This window comes from Diceros bicornis, chromosome 3 (genome assembly GCF_020826845.1).
Source record: "Diceros bicornis minor isolate mBicDic1 chromosome 3, mDicBic1.mat.cur, whole genome shotgun sequence".
NCBI classification, from domain to species: Eukaryota; Metazoa; Chordata; class Mammalia; order Perissodactyla; family Rhinocerotidae; genus Diceros; species Diceros bicornis.
In genome coordinates this window covers 91,253,977-91,279,020 of record NC_080742.1, presented here as the reverse complement: position 1 = coordinate 91,279,020, position 25,044 = coordinate 91,253,977, and the positions used below count along the sequence as shown (strand labels likewise).

At 37.1% G+C, this 25,044-nt stretch overlaps 2 protein-coding genes across 2 annotated transcripts; both read right to left on the bottom strand.

Annotated features, from left to right (window-relative positions):
* Positions 1-1,508: 1,508 nt before the first annotated feature.
* On the bottom strand, positions 1,509-2,465 carry LOC131400440 (olfactory receptor 2A25). Its single transcript, XM_058535172.1, has one exon. The coding sequence runs from the start codon at positions 2,463-2,465 to the stop codon at positions 1,509-1,511; it is 957 nt and encodes a 318-aa protein (XP_058391155.1).
* A 13,859-nt stretch (positions 2,466-16,324) lies between these two features.
* LOC131422522 (olfactory receptor 2A5) lies at positions 16,325-17,257 on the bottom strand. The gene has a single exon (XM_058569830.1). The coding sequence runs from the start codon at positions 17,255-17,257 to the stop codon at positions 16,325-16,327; it is 933 nt and encodes a 310-aa protein (XP_058425813.1).
* Positions 17,258-25,044: the final 7,787 nt, after the last annotated feature.

Genomic DNA, 25,044 nt, shown 5'->3' with positions numbered 1-25,044 from the left:
AACCCACTAATGTATTTATGTATACTATTATCAGAATAATGCCAGTCTCCCTTACTAGAATGTAAACTCATCTAGATAGAAATTGCATAAACTTAGCTCATCTTCTGATACAATATCTAGCTCAGTGTGAGGCAAATCGTAGATCATGAGTCAACGAAAATAATAATTATATAGGCAGCCAATCAGGATATTCATAACCCAGCATTTCCCTGAGGATGTATGCAACAGAAATGACTGCACCTGTCCCCCAAAAGACGTGTATAATAGCATCCATGGAAAATTATTTATTATAGCCAAAATTGTAGACAACTCAAATATCCACCAGAAATATAATGGATAAATTGTGATATGTTTATACAATGTAAAGCCATGAAACAATTAAAATTAACAAAATAGAGCTACATGCAGCAACCTGAGTGAATATCACAAACATAATAATGAATAAAAGAGGTAAATAAAAGGGGCCGGCTCGGTGGCGCAAGCAGTTAAGTGCGCGCACCCCATTGCGGCGGCCCGGGGTTCACTGGTTCTGATCACGGGCGTGCATCGACACATTGCTTGGCAAGTCATGCTGTGGTGACGTCCCATATAAAGTGGAGGAAGATGGGCACAGATGTTAGCCCAGGGCCAGTCTTCCTCAGCAAAAAAAGAGGAGGATTGGCAGATGTTAGCACAGGGCTGATCTCCTCACACCCACAAAAAAAGAGGTAAATAAAAAAGAATGCACACTTGAATGTGTGTGTACATATGTGAATGTGTGTGTACATATGTGAATGTCTGCGTACATATGTGTATATATGCACACACATACATACATATAAATTTTTGCAAATATTAATTGTATTTATCCATGTGCTTTTAAAATATTCATTATTTCTTCAGAGAATTAAGGTTGCAAAGGAAAGATTCTGAGTCATTTACTTCATGAATTATTTAAAATATTGGCATTTTGCATCAGTTAAAGGCTACATTTTGCAATATTCCTTCTTTTTTCTAGTATAGTAGGAAATCTCATTTTCCATTGTCTCATTTGTAAGTCATAGTCCTTGTTCTTTAAAGATATGATAAATATATGTAGTAAATAATATTAGTAATTACCATTTAGTGATCTTTTATTATGACTCATGGATTCTGCTAAGCCTTTTGCACATAGTATTTCCTCTTTACAACAAACCTGTGAGCTTTGTATTAGTGAACTCATTTTATACATAATAAATCTAAATTCCAGAGAATTTAAGTATTTTACAAAAGTTTGCACATCTAGCAACCAGCAGAACTTTGCAAAAACTCAGCTCTATGTGAACTCAAAATCATGTGTTTTTAACCTTTTTTGGTCATGGAGTAATGTCTGCATAACGGATGTCCTTACGAAAGGGAAGCTTTGTAAGAGAGAATGGCTTTCTTGGGAGGTAGTCATAGGAAAATTTTAAGAAGATGAAAAGGATGCCCTAGGGCATGTTTATGGATCCTGTGTAGTTATTGGATGAGATGACTTCCACTTTAAATTGTTATTTTATTATTCTATAAGGCTTGCATGAGGTTCTCTCTTTTTCAAGCATCCTCTTTAGAGCAGCTTTGACTTCTTTGTTCCTCAGACTATAGATCAGAGGGTTGAGCATGGGATTGAAAAGGCTGTGAAACAGGAGGAGGTATTTCTTCTGTTCCTGGGGGTCCCTATATTGGGGCCCAACATACATGATAATGGCTGTGCCATAAAAGAGTCCGACCACACAGAGGTGGGATGAGCAGGTGGAGAAGGCTTTCTGGCGCCCCTCCCCTGACCGGATCTTTAGAATGGCACATAGAATATGAATGTAAGATATCACAGTTGAGATGAATGGTCCCACCAGCACAAACACTGCCCCAGCCAAAACCATGATCTCATTACCGTGGGTATCTGCACAGGCAAGCTTGAGAACAGCTATAATTTCACAGAAAAAGTGATTAACCTTCTGGGGTCCACAGAACGGCAAAGGTAGGAGTAACACTAAATGTATTAGGGCCAGGAGGACTCCTAAAATCCAGGAAGTTACTGCCAGAGTGATGCAGATTCTCCAGGTCATGATGGCAGCATATCGGAGGGGGTGGCAGATGGCCATGTACCGATCATAGGACATCACCACCAGGAGAAGACATTCAGTGTGAGCAAAACTCAAAAAGAGAAAGATCTGTGTCATGCAGCCCACAAAGGAGGTGGGCTTGGCTGGGTTCAGGAGGTTCACCAGCATCTGGGGCACCGTGTTGCAGGCATAGGCTATGTCAACGATGGCCAGGTGTGAGAGGAAGAAGTACATGGGGGTGTGCAGCCTGGAGTCCAGTGAGATGAGCCCCAGGATGACCCCGTTCCCCAGCAGGGTGAAGGCGTAGAACAGGGAGAAGAGCCCAAAGAGAAGCATCTGAATCCTTGGGCTGAGGGGAAATCCCAGTAGGATGAACTCTGTGGCAGATGTCTGATTTTCCGCCATTTCCCTGTGAAAGATGCAGTGGAGTTGACCAAGTCTGAATGTCTAGGGAAATGTTTAAACATGGTGGATCTGTGTGTGTCATTGATTATTTCCTAAGAAAACATCTTCAATATTTTTGTCCTTTTAGTCACTTACTAAGTGAAAACCATGCATTCCAAACGAAAAAGGAAAAGATTTTCGCTTTGATAAGCCAAATGCTAGTAGTCTATTGTAGTATTCAGTAACGTTACCTACATTTCCAAACCAACTTTCACCACAATTCAAAATATGTTAATGCTTAAATTGCCTTCATAGCAGTGGAGACTTCCCTCAGTTTGTGATGATAATATCAGAGGTTTGCCTGTGTATATTCGCCCATTGCAGTGTACATATATGCATATCTGTGAACGTGTGCTGCTATCTTGTTTATCTACCTATGTACGAGGATGGGAAGAAGGATGAGAAGCATGTCAGTGAGCCTTCTATCAGGTTTTCTCACAAATTTATGCCTTCAATAAATGAAGAAATGTCAGCCTTGTCATCTTTACTGATAGTATAGCCTTGAATTAAGTTGAGAGAATGACAGGCAGTTTGCCACAACTTTGGCTGGATTTAAAATAGAGACCTTTGTTTTTTGACTTTTGTACCCACAGGTGGTCTATTCTGATCATGCTATCTCATGATCAGGATGCTACCCCCGTCACTCTCTTGTACTCTGTATGAATATTTATATTCTATATCAGTATGTATGTATATACACTTACCTATGATACATATATACACATAGATATGTGTGTATGCATATATATATATTTCTGTATTTATCTGTACTCAAGTTTTTCCAAAATCTTTGCCACATCCTATAGTAAGAAATATCTACCAGGTACATATACACATGCGTATATGTATACTTGAATCCTTACTATGTGCAATGTATTTGGTATTTTCTATATTGTTCTACTCTATTTCATTAGTAATGTGCTGGTTGAATGATTTCATGATGGGTCATAGTCTGGGATTTAAAAAATGCTGCTCTATATCCAAGGAGAGAACTAAAGCCCTAACTATAGACTCATATTCACAGAACCTTTAACATATTTTATGGGTTCTTAACTCTAATGTAACAATATTATTTATCATGAATCTTTAGTTTTTTTGTGGCTTATCAAATTTTTAAAAATCCTTCCACAACGGAGTCAGTATTCTGAAGTTTGAGTCATTGTAACTTTTAAACCATTGCTTCTGTTTTCTTGCTTGTCTGACTCTATATCCTTCTTCAGTTCAGAATCCATCTGAATTTCAATAAAGTAAGAATCCCAGAAAAATTTATAATTGAGCTCCTATCTATCACTTCTCCATTTAATTTTCTGATAAGTTAATATTTGGAAGGTTTCATAAGCAAAAGAGAATATGCTTTTGCCCTGCTTTAAGGGAAAAATCAGAATTCATAGTAGAAATTATTGGGAGATGATTTTATCTTAGTCTAAGAAATAACTTGATAACAATTGGAATCACCTACTTGAAAACTGGTTGTTTAATTAGGACTGAACTTTATGTCAGTGAATGTTTTAGATCAGAGATTGATTAACCATCTAGTATTGAAGATGGGATTCCAGTGTTATGTGAGAAGTTGAACTACAAGAACGTTGAGGTCCCTTCCAACTATAGGATTCATTGGCCCTAAATGTATAGAAATGTGTTAGCCATTTTCCCTTCAACTTTCTTGCAATATTTGGGGCCACTGAAGACAGCAATGCTATTCCTAAAATGTTATACGATGAAGGCACACAATAAATTATAGCAGAAGGACCAATGAGTGTCATTTCATCTTCCTTCTATCTGCAGGTAGAAAAAGACAAAATACAAGTCCACAGATATTTACTAAACATGTCCTGCTACATGTCTCAGCTGAGGGTATATAAGTTCCTGACTGCTGGTGTATGTAATCTGCTTAGAATGACAAGACAAGGACTCACAAAGATGATAATTCTCATGTTTAAATAACTTACCAAAAAGAAGTCCACATTCAAAATTTAAACCTTCAGGACACTCTTCTTCTGTAACAAACTCGTTTTGTGATCAATTAGGCCCATTATTTCGTGAAAACACTACTTAATTTCCTGAGGCAATAGAAAGGTTTGCAAGCAAATCTCTCAAACAGCTATTTTATCTTATAATTTAAACTAAAAATTCAACACTAAATGTATTGAAGTAAATGATCCATATTAGGTGTACCTAAAAGAGATGATAACTTTTAAATTACCTGATTAGCTAAGTTTATAACAGAAATCTGGCATTAACAGAAAATAACAATTGCATTTTGCACTGTGATTTTTCATTACAGCACATCTGAAATTGTATTGTGAACAAAGACTAGATAATATAACAAACTTACCTCAGACTTACAGCTAAAAATGAGAAGACAAGTTGGATATGAGTGGGCGAAGCAAAAGTACACCAATAAGTAATTAGCATCTGTTAAGTTAGCATTGAAATTCTTTTCTTCCAAAGAGCATCTTGGAAGAATAAGTGCCCCAACAGAGGCAGAATTTCTCTGAAGAGATTATCTTATTCTCTGCTTAGCTCAACTACCTCTCAATATGCTTCTGAGTGTTTGGTGGACGGGGAGGGATAAAGATCCATCACGCACACTGCCATCTGCTTCCTTCCAGGGAAAAGGAGCTCTTGCTGTACTTATCTCCAGTTTTCTCTAGAGGGACGTCATGACAAGGTGCTGTTGCTGCTGATTTCTTCACTCACTGTAGGGTCCATGATCATATATTTAAGAAGCATTAGAATGACTTCTAGGACTCCTTCATACATTGCAATTACCACAAGCTAGGATTTACTATGGTCTCAAGAACTCCAACATTTCCCTACCTAACCTTTCAAATAGATTACATGGTATTTGGGGCAAATGACCCCATGTATTTTTCCCATCTTGTCTAGTATTGGCTGAGCTGTGTGTTACACCTGACCTGAATATGTATCCCATATATATAATTTTTCATCAAGTCACCACAAGGAATATAATTTATAAGTTTAAGACCAGGTAGCAGGACCTATAGAAGCTATGGGGAACATGTCACGGAGTCAGGAAAGAGAATAAGGTATCCCAACGGGACTTATTAAATCTTCTTTTGTAGGATTTAACTGGAGCGCAAAAAGGGAAGGAAACTGTCACCAGGAAACAATCTCTATTCTTTAATTTCCAGAGATTCTGAGCCCAAGACGGGAAGAAAGACCAAGGTTCCCCTAGGTCTGTAACTCCTACCACTTTTTCTCCTTGAAACGGAAATTAACCGACTCCGGTTCACAATTCTGGGGAATGCAACTGAGACAATTTGATGGATCCTCTGTGATTTAAATTTCTCTTTTATTCTTTTATCTAAATCTATTCTTATACTCAAATATAAAGGAGGTAGAATATAATTTCCTAAATTAAAGTTATTTTGGTGTACACGCCAACCAACTAAGAAATTAATAGACCGATTATTTTTCCACCCTGAGAGTGCTGACCTGCAGTAGATCTGAAATGAGCTTTTCTCCAGCAAACCTGTTTAGCATGAGACTTATTGGTGCCTGGAATCCAGATTGTATCCTCACATATTGGAAAGATGCTGCTCCCTCATATTGATAATGTCCAAGGGTACCTGCTGCCTAGAGAGAAACAGTCATTATTACCTGTACGTTGTTCATGGTCCAATTTATTAAACCTATAAACTCATTAATTACATTTTCTCCTTTTCTGTTTCTAATTTTACTAGCATATAAGGCTCTTACTTTCTCAAAATATTTTTTGTCTTAAATTCTATTTTATTTGAAAAATATCTTTTGTTTGATACTGAAAATGTTGCACTTGGTTTACTAATACTTTATTTAGGATTTTTGCATTTATGTTAGCTTTTTAAATTTATTCAATAAATTGCTTTTCTTCTACTGTCCTTTTCCAGTTTTGTTATCAATGTTGCATTAGCCTCATAAAGCAAACTGGATAGCTGTTCCTCTTTTTGTATTCTTGAAAAGGTTTCATATAATATGAAAATTAACTGCTCCTTTGGTAAAATTTGCATTTAAAACTACATGATTTAGTGTCCTTTGGTTGTAGGATAATATTGGTCACTAATTCAATTCTTTGAATATTTATTGTTCAGATTTTCTATTTCTACATAAGAAAGTTTTAGTAATATCTTCTAATTTTTATTGAAATAAATTTTGTTCATAGAATTCTATTATCATTTTGAAATCTCTACTTTTTTGGTCATATAACTTTTTATCCCTAACATTGTATATATAGACCTTTTCTCTTTTTTGTCATCAGTCTTATCTATTTTATTGGCATTGGTTTGTAAAAAGAACTAGGTTTATACTTTAATGATCTTCATAATTCTTTATTTTTATCCATAAAGTATGCTCTCATATAAATTGTATCTTATCTTTATTTTAATTCCTGGTCATCTTCCTGAGCTGAATACTTAAGTTACTTATAAGTGTCTTATTTTTTTAATAAAAGTAATTTGAGATATAAACTTCCCCTTTTCTACCATTTTAGCTATACATCTCAAGTTTGATATTCAGAATTTTCATCATTATTAACTCCATCTTTAAAACACAAATAGAAATGCATTTTTAGGTTTCCCAATATTTGTATTACTTTTTTATTGTTAATTTTAAATTAATTATCATTGTCGCAAAATAATGACTCCTTGTGATTTTGATTCTTTGAAAATCTGAGGGGTTTTATTGCTTTGTATATATTCAGTTTTTGCAATGTTTATATTGCTTTGAATGTGATATATATTCTCTATTTCTTGGGTGTAGGGTTCCTTATATATCTATTAGATCAAGCTTGTTAATTTTGTTTTTCAGAGATTTATTTCCAACTATTTTGAGGATCATCAATTAGTTTCTGAGAGCATTATGCTAAATTCTCCACTATGAAGTAGGATTTGCAAATCTTTATTATAATTCTCCAGGGTTTTTTTCCTAATTCTATATCTTAGCTATGTTGTTATATATATATATACATATTTACGATTGTTACATCTTCTTGATAGATTATTACCTTTATTATTCTATAGTACCTCTCTTTATACTAATTAGTACTTTTGCCTTATATAAACATAAATGAACATATCTGCCTAGTATTTATATTGTTACATCAACTTAATACGTATTTGCATAGGTTATGTTCTTCAGTACCATTATTCCCAGGCTTTCTTTGTGAGTGTATTTTAGTTGCTCTTGTAAACAATATATTGCTGTATTTTACAGGTTTAAAACTATCAATGTAAAAATAGGAGGATGTAATCTATTTTCATTCAATGTAAATATTGAGATATTTAGACTTTCTACCGCTTGTGTTTTCTGTTTAGCATCCATCTTCTTGGCTTTTATGTTTTTTCTCTATTCTGTCAGCTTTATAAAGAGATGCTATAACATTGTCTGATCTGGCTCCCACATATTTTCACCTCATCATTGTTTTGCCTTCGCTTAGTGATCAAATTCCTAAATTTCTTGGGCATTTTCGCTGAGGGTACAGATAGTACACACACATCTATAATAACTGAATCACCTTGAAACATACCAAGTAATTTTAGAAATATTTTTTAGTAATTTTCTGCTCTTCAACTCTCATACCTGCCCAGATATCTTTGGTATCACTTCTACAGCTGCCCCAAATTTCAGAGTGGTTTTCTAACTTCTCTTCGAATCAGGTAAGAATCCAACAGGAAAACAGAAACCACCCTGGTATTTCAATAGAGAGAATTTAATATAACAAAACAGTTAGAGGGATATTGAAGAATTACAACAGTAAAAATGGAGCTCTCAGATAAACAGATAAGAACTGCATGAAGCAGCAACTACCCCTAGGGCTAAGGGAACACAGAGCAAAGGTGTGGTAATTAGAATCTAGAAGGTCAGAGGAGTCGAGGTTCAGACTTAAACCTCTGAGGAGAAGGTGCCTCTCAGCTTGCACTGTTGCCCTCCAGGGCAGGTAATGAGGCTGATCGTGGGAAAGTCAGAAAATAAAGGCTGGAGTGATGGGAACCAGTAACCACTGCCAAGATAGAGTTGGGGGCAATGCTGACAAAAACAGCAAGCAAACAGGAAGCAGCAAGGTCGTCTTCCCCTGTTCTGGGCTCCCGGGCCCTTTACAGCTCCCTACCCACACAACATAAGCAATTGTAAGCCACTAAAATCAATAATCCAAATGACCCAATTTGGTTAACCAAAACTGTAAGTCTGGGTACCATATGCTGGGGTTTCTGAGTTTATCCATAAAGAACAATCCTCTACATCACTCATATTAAAAGCTAATTAAGGAATAGACACAAGAATTACTGAAAAAAGACTAAGGAGGATGTGGTTTAGATGTGACACCCAAATAGGTTTGTTAATTCCTTACCCTGAATTGAACTTACTGTCTAATCATAGGCAGCACTAGAAAACCACAGGCCTTCCTTACCATCCTTACTAGACTCAGCCTATGTGAAATTTATGGCACAAGGGACAGAGGAGAATGTGTGCTTCTTGTTAATGGCTGACGCCCAGAGGGAAGGAGGGAGGAACATGCGAAGCCGTGCACGCTGAGTTGCTTCTCACAAACTGACAAATCAGGAAAACTAGATGGAATTCCCTCCAAGTGGATTCCTCCAATGGAAAGGAAGTTAGCCCCTGCTCATCTCCACTGTGCACCACTATCCCCAACAGAAACATTACCCAATACTTTACAAAAGCTTAGAAGTACTGTATTATCATTTCCGGAATAGCTCCCAGTTAAGGTCAGTAAACACTAGTTTACATTTTGTAAATATGGTAGTCTCCCTGTCCAATAATAATTTTCATTGTCACATGGATTCTCTGACAGATCAAGTCAGGACCTGGGAGACTTATAGTCTTATAAATGTTTTGTTCTAGCAGGAAATGTTACCTGACTTATATACAAAGTATATGTTAATCCTGTTCTGCAATACCAACATTTTAAATATATTACACTCTAGCTAATAATTTTTTTAGCAAGAAGTTAAAATTTTAACACCATAATAATAAAAAAGACAACCTTTTTTATGACTAAATTTCCTAACTGTCATATAAAATCATTTTTTTTTTTGGTGAGGAAGTTCAGCCCTGAGCTAACATCTATGCCAATCCTCCTCTTTTTGCTGAGGAAGACTGGCCCTGAGCTAACATCCATGCCCATCTTCCTCCACTTTATATGGGACGCCGCCACAGCATGGCCCGACCAGCGATACATCAGTGCACGCCCGAGATCCGAACCCGGGCTACCAGCAGCAGAGCACACACTTAACTGCTACGCCATGGGGCTGGCCCCTAAAATCATTTTTTAATCTTCAAAGAAGCAAAATTTATAATTATTAAATGTGGACCTACCAAAAATCCTTAAACTTTCTCTAGTTTGTAAGACATCAAAATAAAAAAGTTCTTACAGACAATAAAAATTAGTATAAAAGATTACATTTCTACAACAAAGTGATGAAGGCACAGTTCATGCAACTGATTTAAAGTGATTTCAGTTGGTTCTATAAAATCTTTTGCTAAACAAATTTTGACCTCATAAGCAGTTCTGGTAAATTTTATAGCTGTAATCTTAAAGATAGATGACAAAAGAAATTCAAAAGAAGTAGAGAATCCTAACATACACCAATCCCAATCTTCCAACTCAGCTGTAGCCAGCTCACCTGACCCTAGAAAATAGGACGTGCTGGCCTCATAAGGAAATCTCAGTCCTCCTTGTCAATCATGCCGTTTCCCAGTTGCCTCTTCTAAGGGTGCATAAAACCCACTCCTGCCCCAGATCTCTGCCTCGGGAAGAGTGCTCCACTGTTTGTGGGGAACTGCACTCCCTCAACCCACGGACTGTTTTCCCTTGAATAAAGGACATTAAACTTGTTACTATATTGTTTTAGTTTTACATCAACCTGTTAGGGCCAATAAGAGTTTCGTTTTCTTTCTTTTTTCATATAAAAAGCTATTTTGTTAACGTTCACAGTTACATTTACTGACATGTTTTATCCACTTATGGCTTAGCACGTTTTTTATATATTTTCACTTTTTAAAAAAAATCCAAGTACATCCATTTATGGTTCTTCTATTGAAGGCTTATGGGGGATACATTTCATTAGACATTGTCTCCCAATATTTAGTCTCATTCAGTTCTCTTATTCCTGAGCAATCATTTAGATAAGTGTGAAACCGTAGAGTAACAATTTCCTCATCATTTTGAATATTCTCTTCCGGCATCTGTTTTGCTGAGGAGAAGTCTGCTATTACTTTGTGATTCTTTTGTTGCTATTCTGTTCTCTAATACTTTTGTAATTTTTCTCCTCCTCAACATTCTGTGTTTTCATTATAACATGTCTAGACGTGCATTTATTTTATTCATGTGGCGTGATACTCAGAGTACTCATTTGATCTAAGAATTCATGTATTTCTCAGTCAGAAAAAAAACTCAACAGCTCAACAGTGATATCTTCAACTATTGTTGTACCCCATTTTCTCCTTTCTTCTGGAATTCCTGCAAGATAAATGGATACTGCAACTCAATCTAGCTTCTATGTGCTTTTTATTCCATTTTCTTTAAAAAAAAAAATAGTCTCTCCGTTGCATTTTGGGGAAACTGTGCACTACCATCTTCTATTTCATGAATTTTCTTCTAGTGTGCTCAGTCTAAAATTCATCCTGTTTGTTGGCACTATATGTTTTATTCCTAAGAGTTATATTTGATTCTTTTTGGAATTTCTCTGTTACTGTCTAACTTTTTTCTTCTTAATTCCTTTGTCATTTAAAGTAGTTGCCATGCCTTTAAAAAAATGTTTATTCATTTGAAACATACAAATATAAAATATTTATCAGATTGTTCATTCCTGAAGGCACAATATTAATGCCATCAGAAGTGAATTTATATTTCATTTGTTGTTTTTCTTGGCACCTCCCTCAGGTTCTGAAAACAGATTCAAAGGCTATTCTACAGACCCAGTTTCTCTCTCTCTCTCTCTCTCTCTCTCTCTCCCTGCTGATCTGTCTCATCTAAAGGATTAGGGACTGTCTCAGCCTAGCTCTTTGGGCTTTATATCCAGATCTAGATCTTAGGATCCTACATTAATGGTTTAGGATTATTTCCCTATATTGAAATTGAGTCTGTTGAAGATCTCAGCACAGATAGTGGTTGGCTGGATTCCACATTTGGTTGCAGTGCAGTGTGTGGGGCTCTCACATCTTGTAGCCTGCTTTTCTCCTGAAGCTGTATGGTGAGGCAGGATATAGCAGTGGAGACTTTTGGCCTCTGTTAATAAACAAAGGGAGTCTCTTCTCTCCTTCTCTAGATCCTGTTTTCAAGGAAGGACCTGCCCCGGCTCCCCATTGTCACATGGAGCACTTTAATATCTTTAGTTCCAAGAATAAAGCTGTCACCACTCATGCCAGCTTCCAGACACAGGCAGCAAACCCATGGCTTCAGCGTCATTCATAGCTCAGCATTTATGTTTTGTTTCTGGTCCACACAGATGTTTATCTTACCTTGGAGGCTAATTTTGTCTTCTTCATTTCGTCTTTTCATAGTTTATCTGTCACTGCTCTATGTTTGAAGCAAAAGTCATTGAGTTACTATGACTGAAGATCAGGCTAGTATTTTAAAATGTAAAACCATGTATATCTAGAAATGGCAGTGTGGGAATTAAAGTGAAAGAACAGAGGAAGATTGGCACAGATGTTAGCTCAAGGCTAATCTTCCTCAAGCAAAATACAAAAAGAGGAAGATTGGCAACAGATATTAACTTAGGGAGAGTCTTCCTCAGCAAAAAAAAAAAAAAATTAATTTAAGCTCCCTCACAGTAAAAAATAAAATTAAAAAACTTACTATGAAATCATAAAATGTTTAAAATTGAAGAAACATTGAGGAGAATCTATTCCAAACACCTGTTCAATCCATGCGTATTCACTCAACCTCTGCTTATATATTTACAGAAAGGTTGCACATTGGTTAATAAGACCTCATTGTTGGATAACTTTAATGTTAGAAATTATTTTCTCGTATTGATTTAATTCCACCTTGTTATGCATCTACCTGCTGATTCTAGTTTTCCCTTTGTAGAAGGCAATAAACAACATTTTTGCTTCTTCAAGGACATTCTGTGGGACATTTGAAGACAGCTATCCTATTTCTTTTTTGTCTCCTTTTTCCAGGCTAAACATTGACAGTCATTTCAAAAATTATTTATGTCTATCCGTTTGTTTATTTACTCATCTGTGTTTTCCTGTTGTAATCTCAATACCATCACTGGCAATCTTAAAAGCAAGGAGAGCTATATGAGGAGTAGGCCACGATGAGTGCTGACACAACCAGTTAACAAGTTACCACATTTCTGCATATAGACCCAAAGCTTCCTAGTGGAGCTATTCTAGATACACAGCTGATGAGAAGTCTTACTGTGTGGGTAGAAGAGTGAGGGTAACAAAGCTATAGACTACAAAGAGATGGTTTTTGCATTTATTTCCTATTCCAGATGCTATCTCAAGAATCCTTCTGCAATTGCAGCTATGTATAGAATGCAAAAATTTATGTAGGATTCTTCCTACAGTTTTTCTCCCAGCAGTGACAGTGAAAACTATTTTAGATCCAGACTCATATGCACTGTCATTCAACCACTTTTGACTGAGACTTTCTCCAAAATAACCAACCAAAACAATATAGATTTTTAATCATGAATTTTACCAGCACTCAGTCTTACTGAGTGATCATTTTCATTCCCATTATACCCTTTTCATCAAAATTGTATATATAATATATATACCTGTATATGCTATATACACACGCATTTATAATCACTCTTCAAACAGAATTCACATAAGTTATATCATTTAACATTGATAAAAGTTATGTGAGGTGTCTAATTAAAGCATTGTTATCCACATCTGACCTAAGGTAAAACTCAGGGTTGGGAAGGGTAAATTATGCTTAGAAGCAGACCTACTGAGTAAGCCACGACACAATCGAAAATTGAATCCGCAATAGCAAGCACCTCAATGGAAGCCTGTGCTGGGTTTTCGCTTTTCTTCAGTCCTATCAGCCTAGAGCAGTGGTGAGGTAGGTCCGTGCTGTGTCTCTGTACAGGAGGGGCAGGGAAGCTGCCTGGGAGAGCATTCATCACAAAGGAAAAGAAAACTGATGGGTAAATCTGATGACAGGAAAAAGACTAGAATTACAGGTAAGATGAGATACTGAGAACAGCATGGTGTCTTAAGATTGCCCCCTTTGGAGTAGTGCTCTCTAGAGCTATTCTTCCAGAATGGATGGAGAGGGGATTGTTGCTGAGAATGATTAGGCCACTAAGGCGAGGGTTTCTACTCTCATCAAGTGTAATAAACGCCCTCAAGATGTGCTGGCTAAAGCATATACTCTTCCTGAGGTTAATGCTTTGGCCACAATAATATAAACTTTTCTTCCCCCCCTCTGCTCCATCATGTGGATGCCAAGCCTAACCCATGTTGAGCTAAAATCTGTGATGTTTGGGGACGAAAGCTAATAAGAAGCAGTGTGGGTTTGGAATCAGTACAATCATATTAAACTCCCAACTCCGTTCTATTACTTGCTGTGCGGGGCAGGGAAAGTTACTAAATCACTCTGAAACTTTGTTTCCCTAGCTATTAAAGGAGGAAAATAATATCTGCTTTCCAGTGTTATTGGTGACAGAGAAATAGGGTAACCCTTGGGAAGCACCTGGCAGAATCCTTAGCATACAGTGAATGCATCTTTTTCCTCTTGTCCTCAGCCCTTTGAAAATAGTGATTAATACTAAAATAATATATATAAAAAGAAATCATAACACCAAGATATAATTTGTTTATTAAAATCCTAAAACTCAAATATTGAAAATTAATAGTAATCTCTCATATACTCAGGCATTTTCTGCAATTTATTAACAAAATATAGTTTTCTGGTGTTTTTTTCAGTCAGAGCCACTCCTCAGACCTGCTGGAGGACATCTCTCTGGAATTCATCTACAGTTATCTCTGCAGCAGCTGGGTCTTTTTGGTCTATTTTTTCTCAAATATCGTTGAACTGAAGTAAGACTGAATGTCAACCTCTGATTTTTCTAATGGGCCCTTGTAGGAAAATTATGAATTCAAACCTATGGCTTATATTTTGTATGAAAGATATTATTCTATACTTGTCTTCCAATTCCCTTTTAGGGTTTTAACCTTAACACATGTATATATATTTTAGACAATATAATAATTTTTCTAGATATAGCTAAAATGTCATTTTTTAATTAAAATATTCTCTGTTTCTTTTCTTTCTACCTCTAAAATAGGGCACACGATAATTCCACAGTGCTTAATAGTTACATTTAAGGCCCATATTTATTTCTTTATTCAAATTGTTCTTTTTCGGGGGCACAGGGGAGCAGAGCAAGGTTTGTGGATTTCTGTGGGCTGAAAATGTCCTGAAACTGTGGAAGTAAGAAGACTAAGATAATGGCCAGAGACAAAATGTTTTGCCCAAATGAACTAATGAGTAGAATAGTCAGCAACTAGGCTTTTTGAAGACTGAGAGGAAAATAATGCATTAGGAGAGAGAGTAGAAGGGAAAACTTTCCCCTGTGTTTTTTAATTTCATGGGAGAAGAAAGATATGGAGTGATAATGATACATGAGAGAATTAGGGTGAAAAAAATAGAAAAACCTATAGAAAGGGGATAATATACTATTATCATATGCACTTGAAAGGCATATGATAGTACAAAAGTAGAGAGGAAGAGAAGAGAATTCAAAAGATACCATACTTTCTATGTTAAAGATATCACCATTATCATACTCTGCTGGCCACTTAGGTCCTGAACTTGTGTTGAAAGAAAACAAATTACTCTTCCCTATCATTCTGACCACTTGGATCCAAAATAAGTGATTTATATCACTGGAGCATGTGCTCTTTGGAGTTTTTGTTGAGGTTCCTACAAGCCCTTATCAGATTTTATCTTGTTATTGGTTCTAAGTGTTCGTCTACAATGTTATGGCAAGCTATTAGCTTCCCTTGATGCTTTCTTCCTTTTACAATATTTTCTTACTCCTAGAATATTTTATGCAATCATCATAATGGTCAATTGTCACCTACACCAAGCTTTGTAACCTGAACTCTGGAAAATATAACTTTCCCTATAACTGACTCTCATATTTATTCTAAATACAAACTCTTTCTAATTAAATGGTGCAGAATTAAATGAAATGAAACCTAGATCCTAATATTTCTCTGTCTGTCATATAAAAAAAATCAATAAAATTAAACTTTGCTTTTTATAGAAATAAATTCATTAGGCTTGGATTCAGATGGTTTTTCAACACTAATGTTGTCATCCTCAAATGTTCCAGACCAGGGTGTTGGCTCTACCTGAGTCCTTACTGCATTTCCCAGTAGGGGACTGCTTAACCAAGGTCAGTATTTATTCTGTCTTGTTAGAGGTGCACTCTTGTAGCAGCATATATTATGGGATAATTAGCATATACTTACAGCAATGAGGGAGATGGAAATCATAGAGGAATTTAAGAAAAGATTTGAAATAATGAAGCCTCAAAAGGAAAGAAACTGGATCTTAGGTAGTGCTGGGAACGAGCTGTTGGGGTTCACGGCTCTATGCTCCTACACCACTGCGTAACTCTTCTCTGTGGCCTGTGCTCTCCATGACTTTCTGCTTATGCTTTGCGGTCTGGCCAGTACCCTCTGTTTACGGACAGAATCTGATCGATGTGTATTCTTAAGAACAGAAATCTTGGACATGAAATTTTAAGGCATTTACATTACCATTCCGTCAAATCTCATAGAGAACAAATCTTCCACCTTCAAGACTCTCTCTCTAGCGTCCCTCACATTGATCTTTCCTTCCACAGAACTCTCCTCAGGGCACCCTTGACTTCTGCACTCCTCAGGCTGTAGATCAGTGGGTTCAGCGTAGGGTTGAAAAGACTATAAAACAGAGAAAGGATCTGCTGCTGCTCCTCAGGATGGTGGGATCTGGGGGCCATGTACATGACAATGGCGCTGCCAAAGAAGAGCCCGACCACGCAGAGGTGGGAGGAGCAGGTGGAGAAGGCCTTTTTGCGACCCTCCCCAGACTGGATTCTGAGGATGGCAAACAGGATGCACGTGTAGGACAGTAGCACCAAGCAGAGGGGCCCAACTAAAATAAAGACAGAAGCAGCAAAGATGACAAGTTGGTTGAGCCTAGTATCAGCACAGGCCAGCCTGAGCACAGACAGGATTTCACAGAAGAAGTGGTTGATTTCATGAGGCCCACAGAAGGGCAGCCTCAGAAGGAGAACCACATGGACCAGGGCCAGGATGGAGCCACATGCCCAGGAGGTGATGGCCTGAACAATGCACACTCTCCAGCTCATGATGACAGAGTAACGCAGTGGGCAGCAGATTGCCACATACCGATCATAGGACATCATCACTAAGATGAGACATTCAGTGTGAGCAAAAGCCATGTATAAAAAGGTCTGCATTATGCATGGGATGAAGGAGATAGTTTTTTTCCTGTTCAGAAGGTTTGCCAACATCTTTGGAACATTGTTTGAAGCGTATGAAATATCAACAATGGCCAGATGTGAGAGGAAGAAGTACATGGGGGTGTACAGTCGGGAGTCCAGCCAGATGAGCCCCAGGATGACCCCGTTCCCCAGAAGGGTGAAGGAGTAGAACAGAGAGAAGAGCCCAAAGAGGAGCATCTGCATCTTTGGGCTGAGTGAGAATCCCAGAAGAATGAATTCCATGACCCATGTCTGATTTTCTGACATGCGCTGGCTATAGTGCCTCTTTTGGTCACTGCTGCTGCAGTGCACTGTGCGCTGAGGAGCAAATGCGGATCTGGATTAGTTATTAAACAGAAAGAGGAGGTTTAAGGTATATATCGTGTGTTGACTCAGCTAACCATTCTTTTCAGGGTCATTATGTCAAATCCTTTAATCCATAGTAAAGCAGAAAGAAAATCTGTTCAGGTAGCTAATACAAGTAAACACAGGGTATCATGTACTATATTCATTTCTACAGAATTTTATTTAACTTTGATTGCAAGATCCATATTTTTACTATCATGGTGGTAGCCACAGAATAAATTGTTTTCCAGAATCACTAATCATTTTATTTTTGAGAAACGCCCATAGCCGTATTCTCAGGTAGTTTTATTTCTAATTTACTTAGTTTTCAAATTTTGTTCTCACTTTCTCTTTGTCATTTGATTTGCTCTTATTTTATAACTTCTTCAGAGTAAATCACACATAAATAAATGATTATGGGCTAATATACTAATGAATGAATTAGGGAGTGAGATTTACAAATGCAACTTCAAGGAGGTCTGTTTCCCTCTGTGTTCACTAGTTTTAAGACTTTAGCAAATGAAGTTGGCACTAAGTTTTTTACTTCCTGATGCGGCACAGGAAAATCTAGCTGTTTCCCTTCTGCGCATGAGCATAGTGACATCACTAATCTGGTCAGCATTCATAGAAGTAATTTATGGTACAGAGTCAGAGCAAGAGGTTATCGATGTAAAGAGTTAACTGTATAATATTCCTACTTCTGCCCTACCCTACCCTCTTGCAGGGCTGCTTCCTTGGTTCTGAGTAAATGCTGTTTCTAGGCCCCACTGCATTTGGGCAGTGCCCAATACATTTGTTGGATGGATGGATGTATGGATAGATGGATGGGTGGATGAAAGGCATTACATTAGCAATACATCCAAAGTGCATATCTGGAATTTAATCAAGTCTTTGGGCTCTTCTTTCATTTTCTCTGGCTGTCATTCCACCAACCATATGACCACAGGGGTGATGGAAAGGGAAAAACTAAAATGTTCCATAGAAATATGCAGCTATAACGACAATTCATGACATCTATGATCATCCTCAGTGAGCAGATTATGACCCTAGCTCTGCAAATTCCAACCCATTTTAAGCCCAGAAAGCTGCCTGCCCAAAAGTTGACCTTGTACCTCCCATTCAGTCTGCTGTTCCGAAGCCCTTCCTTCCTCCAGACCCCAGCTTCTCTAAAGTACCACCCTTTGCAAAAGACCTTTACTCACTGTGGCACCAGCCCTGGCCTTATATCAGAGATAGCATTAGATTTAGAGGAAATTGCACAGAAGTCAGGAGAGATTTTGAAGGTCAGAGCTGAGGATCTTGCTCCCTCCAGTCTCTGAAAGAGGGACTTTGCAGGTCCCGGAGTTGTGCCTGCTCTCTTGACACAGGCTGATGCAGGGACTGGAGGCTGCTCACTGTGAGCACCAGCAGTAAGGATTTTATGGTGAGCTCATCTCCACCCAAGCCCTCCCAGGTTGTGTCTAAGTATCCCTGAGGGAGAGGGGACGAGCACCCACAGGACACAGACACCGTCTCTACCAAGAGAACCAGAAGTCATTTGTCTTTCTGTCTCCATTTCTCTGGGCCTTGAGGATGGATGTTCAGAAGAAAAGGAGCTAGCAGATGATGACTTAATACCCTGCTGGATCCATACACATGAAACTCATGCAGTAATAAGGACAAACATACTCCTGGGAGCACATTGTAAATTACACTCCCCAAATATTTGGATGGTGATGAGTTCCTGGATCTCAGTCCTGACCCAGATGGACTTAGCGGAGCTTGGAGGTGGCAGAGCATCTTCCTTATTAGATAATGACTTGAAAATTGACATTTCTTTCTTTCTCCTTTCCTCTTTAGGTAATTCTAAGTTGAGTGTTGGTAGATAAGAAAAACACTTCTATCAACCTTCCCACACTGTGGTGAGAAAGATGCTGAGACCTTTCCACATAATACCTGAGATTTGATAGAGGGTGTTGGAAGTGAGGAAAGACAGAAACCAGAGTAAAGCTGAGCTTGAAGAGGTGTCATCGTAGAAGCCTTGGGGAAGCAAATGTCGAACTCACGTCTTTACCATGACATAGTCATGAAGTTCAATGAACCTTGTGATATAATGATGCCTTGGACTGAGGTGTTGTCTTTATATTCACATATAAAGCATAAACAGAAGATCTCTTGAAAATTTTTCTGATTATCTCTCTTATGTGTGTGTCAGGCCTACATGTGTGTGTGTATTTGTGTGTATATTTGCTCAGTGGGCAAAGTTTTGGAGAGAAACATCCAAAATTCATTTATCATTATTTAACTCTTGTTACTTTTTTCTTCTGATCACCTTTTCACTTCTTTCTTCTCCATTAATTTCTTCTCCCTCCCTTCTTCCCTTCACTGTCTTCTTACTTCTTCCCTCTCTCCCTTCCTTTCACCTTGTTCGTCCCTCACTGTCCCTTCTCTTCTGTCTGTTCTTTTGAACCCTTTCCCCTCAATACTTTGTTTTCTCTCTTCTGAATGTAAATTATTTCCAGGCATAGTTTGAACCATAATTTTAATGAAGAATCTCAAACAGAGGATTTGAAATAACAAGGTAACAAATAGCAAGAATTAAAACAACAACAAAAAAGCTCTTTAGCAGTCTCAGATCTTAAAGCTGCTATGCTGACTAATTCAGAGGGCACATGTCAGTACTTCCCCTGCCTACACAACTCTATGAAGGAATAAATGTGAAAGAACATACAAGCTCCCCGTGTTAAGAGCCCTATTGATTTAGCTCTTCCTCCTCTTCCAGAGGACCTAATTCTTCATTTTAAGAGAAATATAATTATAATTTTAATTTGTCCTTCCCTCTTTCTTGACAAATAGCTTATAGATGGATCTTTAATAACATAGCTAAAGAATAGGACTTTTCCAAAAGTTTAATACTGGACTCCTTGTAACTATATTGATGTTCCTCGTTGAATATGGCTGGGCAGGAGCTAACATCCATATGAGGAGGGCTCATGCTCTCTCCTGTGGGTTAGTATGGAGTAGCAGCATTAACTCTCAAGTTTTTTTTTTACTTTTTTAAGATGTTTCATGCCTTTACATCCTAGACACATTGTAGTAGTGGAAGGTAGCACTATAAATATATTTTTCCTCTTCTCAATGACAACTTGCATAACATATAAAAAATCTAAAATATTTGTATAGTAATCAAAGACTATTGATTTAGCATTGATCAAGAGAATAAGAGGGGTTTCATGTTTTTATAATAGAATGGAAATAAGACTCAAGGAAAATCTGGAGTGCCTGGACCCTGAAGTTCAAAGCAAGATTTCCCTTAAGTTTCTTAAGTTGAGATCTAGGTGAAATTCACGTGATTTAATGATTCAACTGATGTGGAATTGTCTCACATACAGAATCTTAAATATTCTCGGATCCTGAAGACCATGAGATGTCTCATCTGCATTATTCAGGGGAGATCAGAGGTTTGAGATTTGGTGTACTCTGCTCAACTCAACTCTCATTATTTGAACAACATCTAAAGATGAATGGCAATTAACCATTACAGGGAATTCCTTACCAGTCACTGCCCTTTTGATAAATTATTTTGACATAAATAAAAAATGTCCAGTTTAAATTTGTGTATTCTGCTTAGTTGTACTCTCTATCTGCACATATGTTTAGTCACTAACTATATCTAAAAACCTTGAATTGAGTTCATCTTTATCTCTAGAAGCATAATCGTTCATCTTCTAAGAGCTCAACTGGTAATGATAATTGGCACATTGGTTCAGTTCTTGGTATATGTCAGGAACAGCGCCAGGAACTTTGCATATGTGCTCTCATGCAGTAGTTAAAAATACATTGAAAACTGAATGACTTCATAAGAATGAGAAAATTGAGACTCCAAGAAGCTAAGAAACCTTGAACCGAGTTCTGTCTGATTTCAAGCCCCATTCTCCTAAGCACTGCCCTGTGCCTTGCCTGGTACGTTGCACTTGATAAGCCCAGGAGGCACAGGAATATACATGCCATATGACGAGGAGGTCATGCTGACTGAGTTTCATTTGCCTTAGTGCTTGTCACACAGGACAGGTTTTTAAACGCTTTCATCCATCCTTTATTTTAAATTAACATATATGCTCAAAGAAGAAAAAAATAAAATTCCCCCATAAGGCCACCATTCAGAGGTAAATTTTGTCAACATTTGCTGTATTTTTTTTTCAGATTTCATGTATTTTCAACATAGATGAGCTCATACTCTATATAAAATTTCACATGCTGCTGTATCACTTATCATAATAATCCAGGCAATCTATCAATAAACTTAATATTAATCATTGTATAATATCCCATTGTTTGAGCACATCGTAATGTACTTAATCACTTTTTGGATATTTAGATTTTTCCATATATTATAAATAACATAGAGTAATATTTTTGTACATAAAAATTTTCTTTACTTGGGGTTATTTCTTTAATTCCCAGAAATATACTTACTAAATGAAAGCTCTGAAATATTTTTATGATTCAAGTCAGTATAGATGAATGATCAGACAGATCAGTGAGTCTTGCTCTATTACTTATTAGCTGTTTCCGTCATTTCTTCTACATTTATGAGTTGTCATTCTTCTCTTAAAAGAGAGTTTACACATCTTCCATTTATTTTACTGGTCATTTATTTGTTTATATCAGTATGAACTCATGAATTTATATTTTTTTCAATGGATTGTAGCATTTTGCTTTCATTTGTTGTTTTTGTTTGGCCAATGAGAATCTGTTGAAGGTGACTGCTGCATCCTCTTGTTACATTCCCATTGTTTTTTGAGTATTTTCTTGTGTAAAAGATGTTACAGGCTCTTCTTGTACTTTTTAATTTTATCTAGCCCTGGAATTACCCACTTCTTCAGGGAGCCCCGTTCCCCTTAGTGGAGAAGAATGTTTAAAAACCAAGATCTGGACTCTCAGTGTGGTTGCTGCCAGCAGGGTGTCAGTGTTTCTAAGCCCTCTAAGTCAGCAAACAGAGGTAGGAAAGAAATGCAATTACATATTTACATACTTACGCACACATACAGGTATGTGTCTATAACTATTATACATTTATGTGTATATTTTTAAAACAAAATAATGTTTTGTTTTAAAACAAAATAATGATAAATTTTGCTTCATCAAAATTAAAAACTTTTGTTCTTTGAAAGGCACCATTAAGAAAATGAAAAGGTAAACCACAGAATTAGATAAAATATTCACAATACATATTTCTGACAAAGGATTTCTACCCAGAATATAAAAAGACTGCTTAAATTTAATAAGGACACAAATGACCCAAATAATAAATGGGCAAATGGTTTGAACAGATATTTCACAAAAGATGATATAAAAAGGGCCAATAAGCACATTAAAAGATATTCAACATCATTAGTCATCATAGAAATACATATTAAAACCAGGAGATACCACAATACACCCACTGTAATGGTTAAAAATAAAAAACCAACTGTGGCGAAGATGTTGATCAACTGGAATTCTCATATATTGCTATTGGGAATATAAAATGGGACATTTTTTTCAGTGATATGTAAACAAAAACATACACTTCTACATGTAAAGTAAGTAAATATTTCTAGGGTATTTTCCAAAGAAAATGAAAGCCTATGTTCACTCAAAGACATGTACACAAATGTTCAGAGCTACTTTAAAAAAATGGCAAAAAACTAAAAACAATCCGAATGTCAACAAAGAGTTGATAGATTAAAAAAAATCATGGCATGTCCATACAATGCAATACCACTCAACAATAAAAATAAATGAACTGCTGATACATGCATTAACGTGGATGAATCATAAAACGCATTAATGGAAAGAAGCTAGACAAGAAAAGAGTATCTTCTGTATTATTGTATTTCTATGAAGTTGTGGAGCAGGAAAAACTAATCTATAGTGACAGAAATCTATAGTGGCATATCAATGGTTGCATAGGACAGAGAGTGAAGAGGCATAAATCCACTGTAAAGCGACACCAGGAGAATTTTTTGAGTGATGGAAATGATCTATATCTTGATAGCGATGATTTTTCATAACTCATTGGACTCTACTCTTAAAATAGATACACTTAATTGTGTGTAAATTATTCCTCAATAAAGTTGACTAGAAAACAAAATGATTTCATACTGATTCCTCTAACCAATCCTACCACTCTGGGTCCTTTCTAACCTTTCCCCGTTCCATAGTTGTAAGTACTTTTTCCAGTTATGAGAAAATCCACAAAGTATTTGATTATTTGCTCAGTTACTTATTTGCTCAATGCATCCAATCTCCCAACCATCCTACCTCGATACTCTGCATCCTGGAGGGCCTCCACTACATGTGCACAGATTCCTGAACCACCCTCTCATCCACACCCATGCAACCGACCAATTGCTGATTTCTTCTTATAAGAAGGTGGGAAAGATGGGAATAACTAATTATTGCATTTTATAGTTTTATTCTCTTCTCTTCATCATCTCTGTTTCCACTGATTTCTTCTTTTCTTTTTGTATTTGCCTGTCACTGGAAACTCCCAATATGGAGTTTTACATAGGGTGATAGAATGGTTCTGCTAGCCATTTTGCTGAGATTTGCTCAAATATGAATGTCTCCTGGGCTGTTTGTCTTATCCAATGAGTTCTTCAGCCTCTTGTCTATCTGTGAGAAGGAGGGGTAGAATGCACCTGAGTGTGAGCAACCGAGGTACACAGAAAATAATTGGGCTCACACTCTCACCCTTCAGTGCTCAGAATTTCACTTAATTCCTCTGTTTTCAGACCCAAGCCTCACCGGATTCTGCTTTGTCTGGGATCCCAGAATTAAGGGCTTCTTATCTTCAATTTCTCCATAGAATGAGCTTCCAAGCTCCTGCCCAGGGTGGGTTGTTGCCTAGCTGTGTGGGGGTGCTGCAGATGTCAGAAGATCCAACCATTGTAATAACAGACTTTCGTCTTATCCCCCTGTTTGCACCCTTTGCATACCCCCACATCGTTGCTAGCATCCTCAAGTCTGAAGCCTCTCAGGGACTCTTGGAGGTAGCGTGTCTTACTTCCCGTTGGTTTCTCCTTCTGCATGCTCAGTTGCTAGCTTCTTCTCTAGTAAGGGAGCTATTATTCCTCCATGTGCTTTTCATATTTGAAAAATATGTTGCAATTTCTCTTGTTCACTTATGTCGCTTCTGCCATTCTATTTGTTTCTGTGGGTTACACCTTTCACTCTATTGCCATTTCAGTGGTATCTGGGAAGGGAGAAGAGATAAACATGTATGATAGATCTTCCTTGCTCTAAAAGACCATTTATTATCATGTAAAATTGTATATTTCTCTCAACTGATTCTTCACTCTAAGAATTATCTCTCTCTAAAATGAATTGAATTCAATTTCTCTAAATTTTTACACAAGAAAATTGCCCTAGGATATTCAGGAAAATCTTTTGACTATTAGTAGCTTGCTGGCTTATATTTTCCAGGGGTTAGTTGAAAAATGGGGGAATGGTTTACTTTTAAGTCATGATCTGAAGCCTCTTATATTAAATTCCATCAGAGATATCATGTCAATGTCTCTCCTTCCTGAACAGTCTATAATGAATCTAATTCATTCCGGCTTCTTCTTTCATTTACCTTAATCCCACTCCTGCTCCACTGGCATATTTGATAGATGATGAGTATGAAAACCAAGGTGAATGCAAAGTCAAAGAACTCAAAAGAATTGGTCACTTCAGCAATAAAT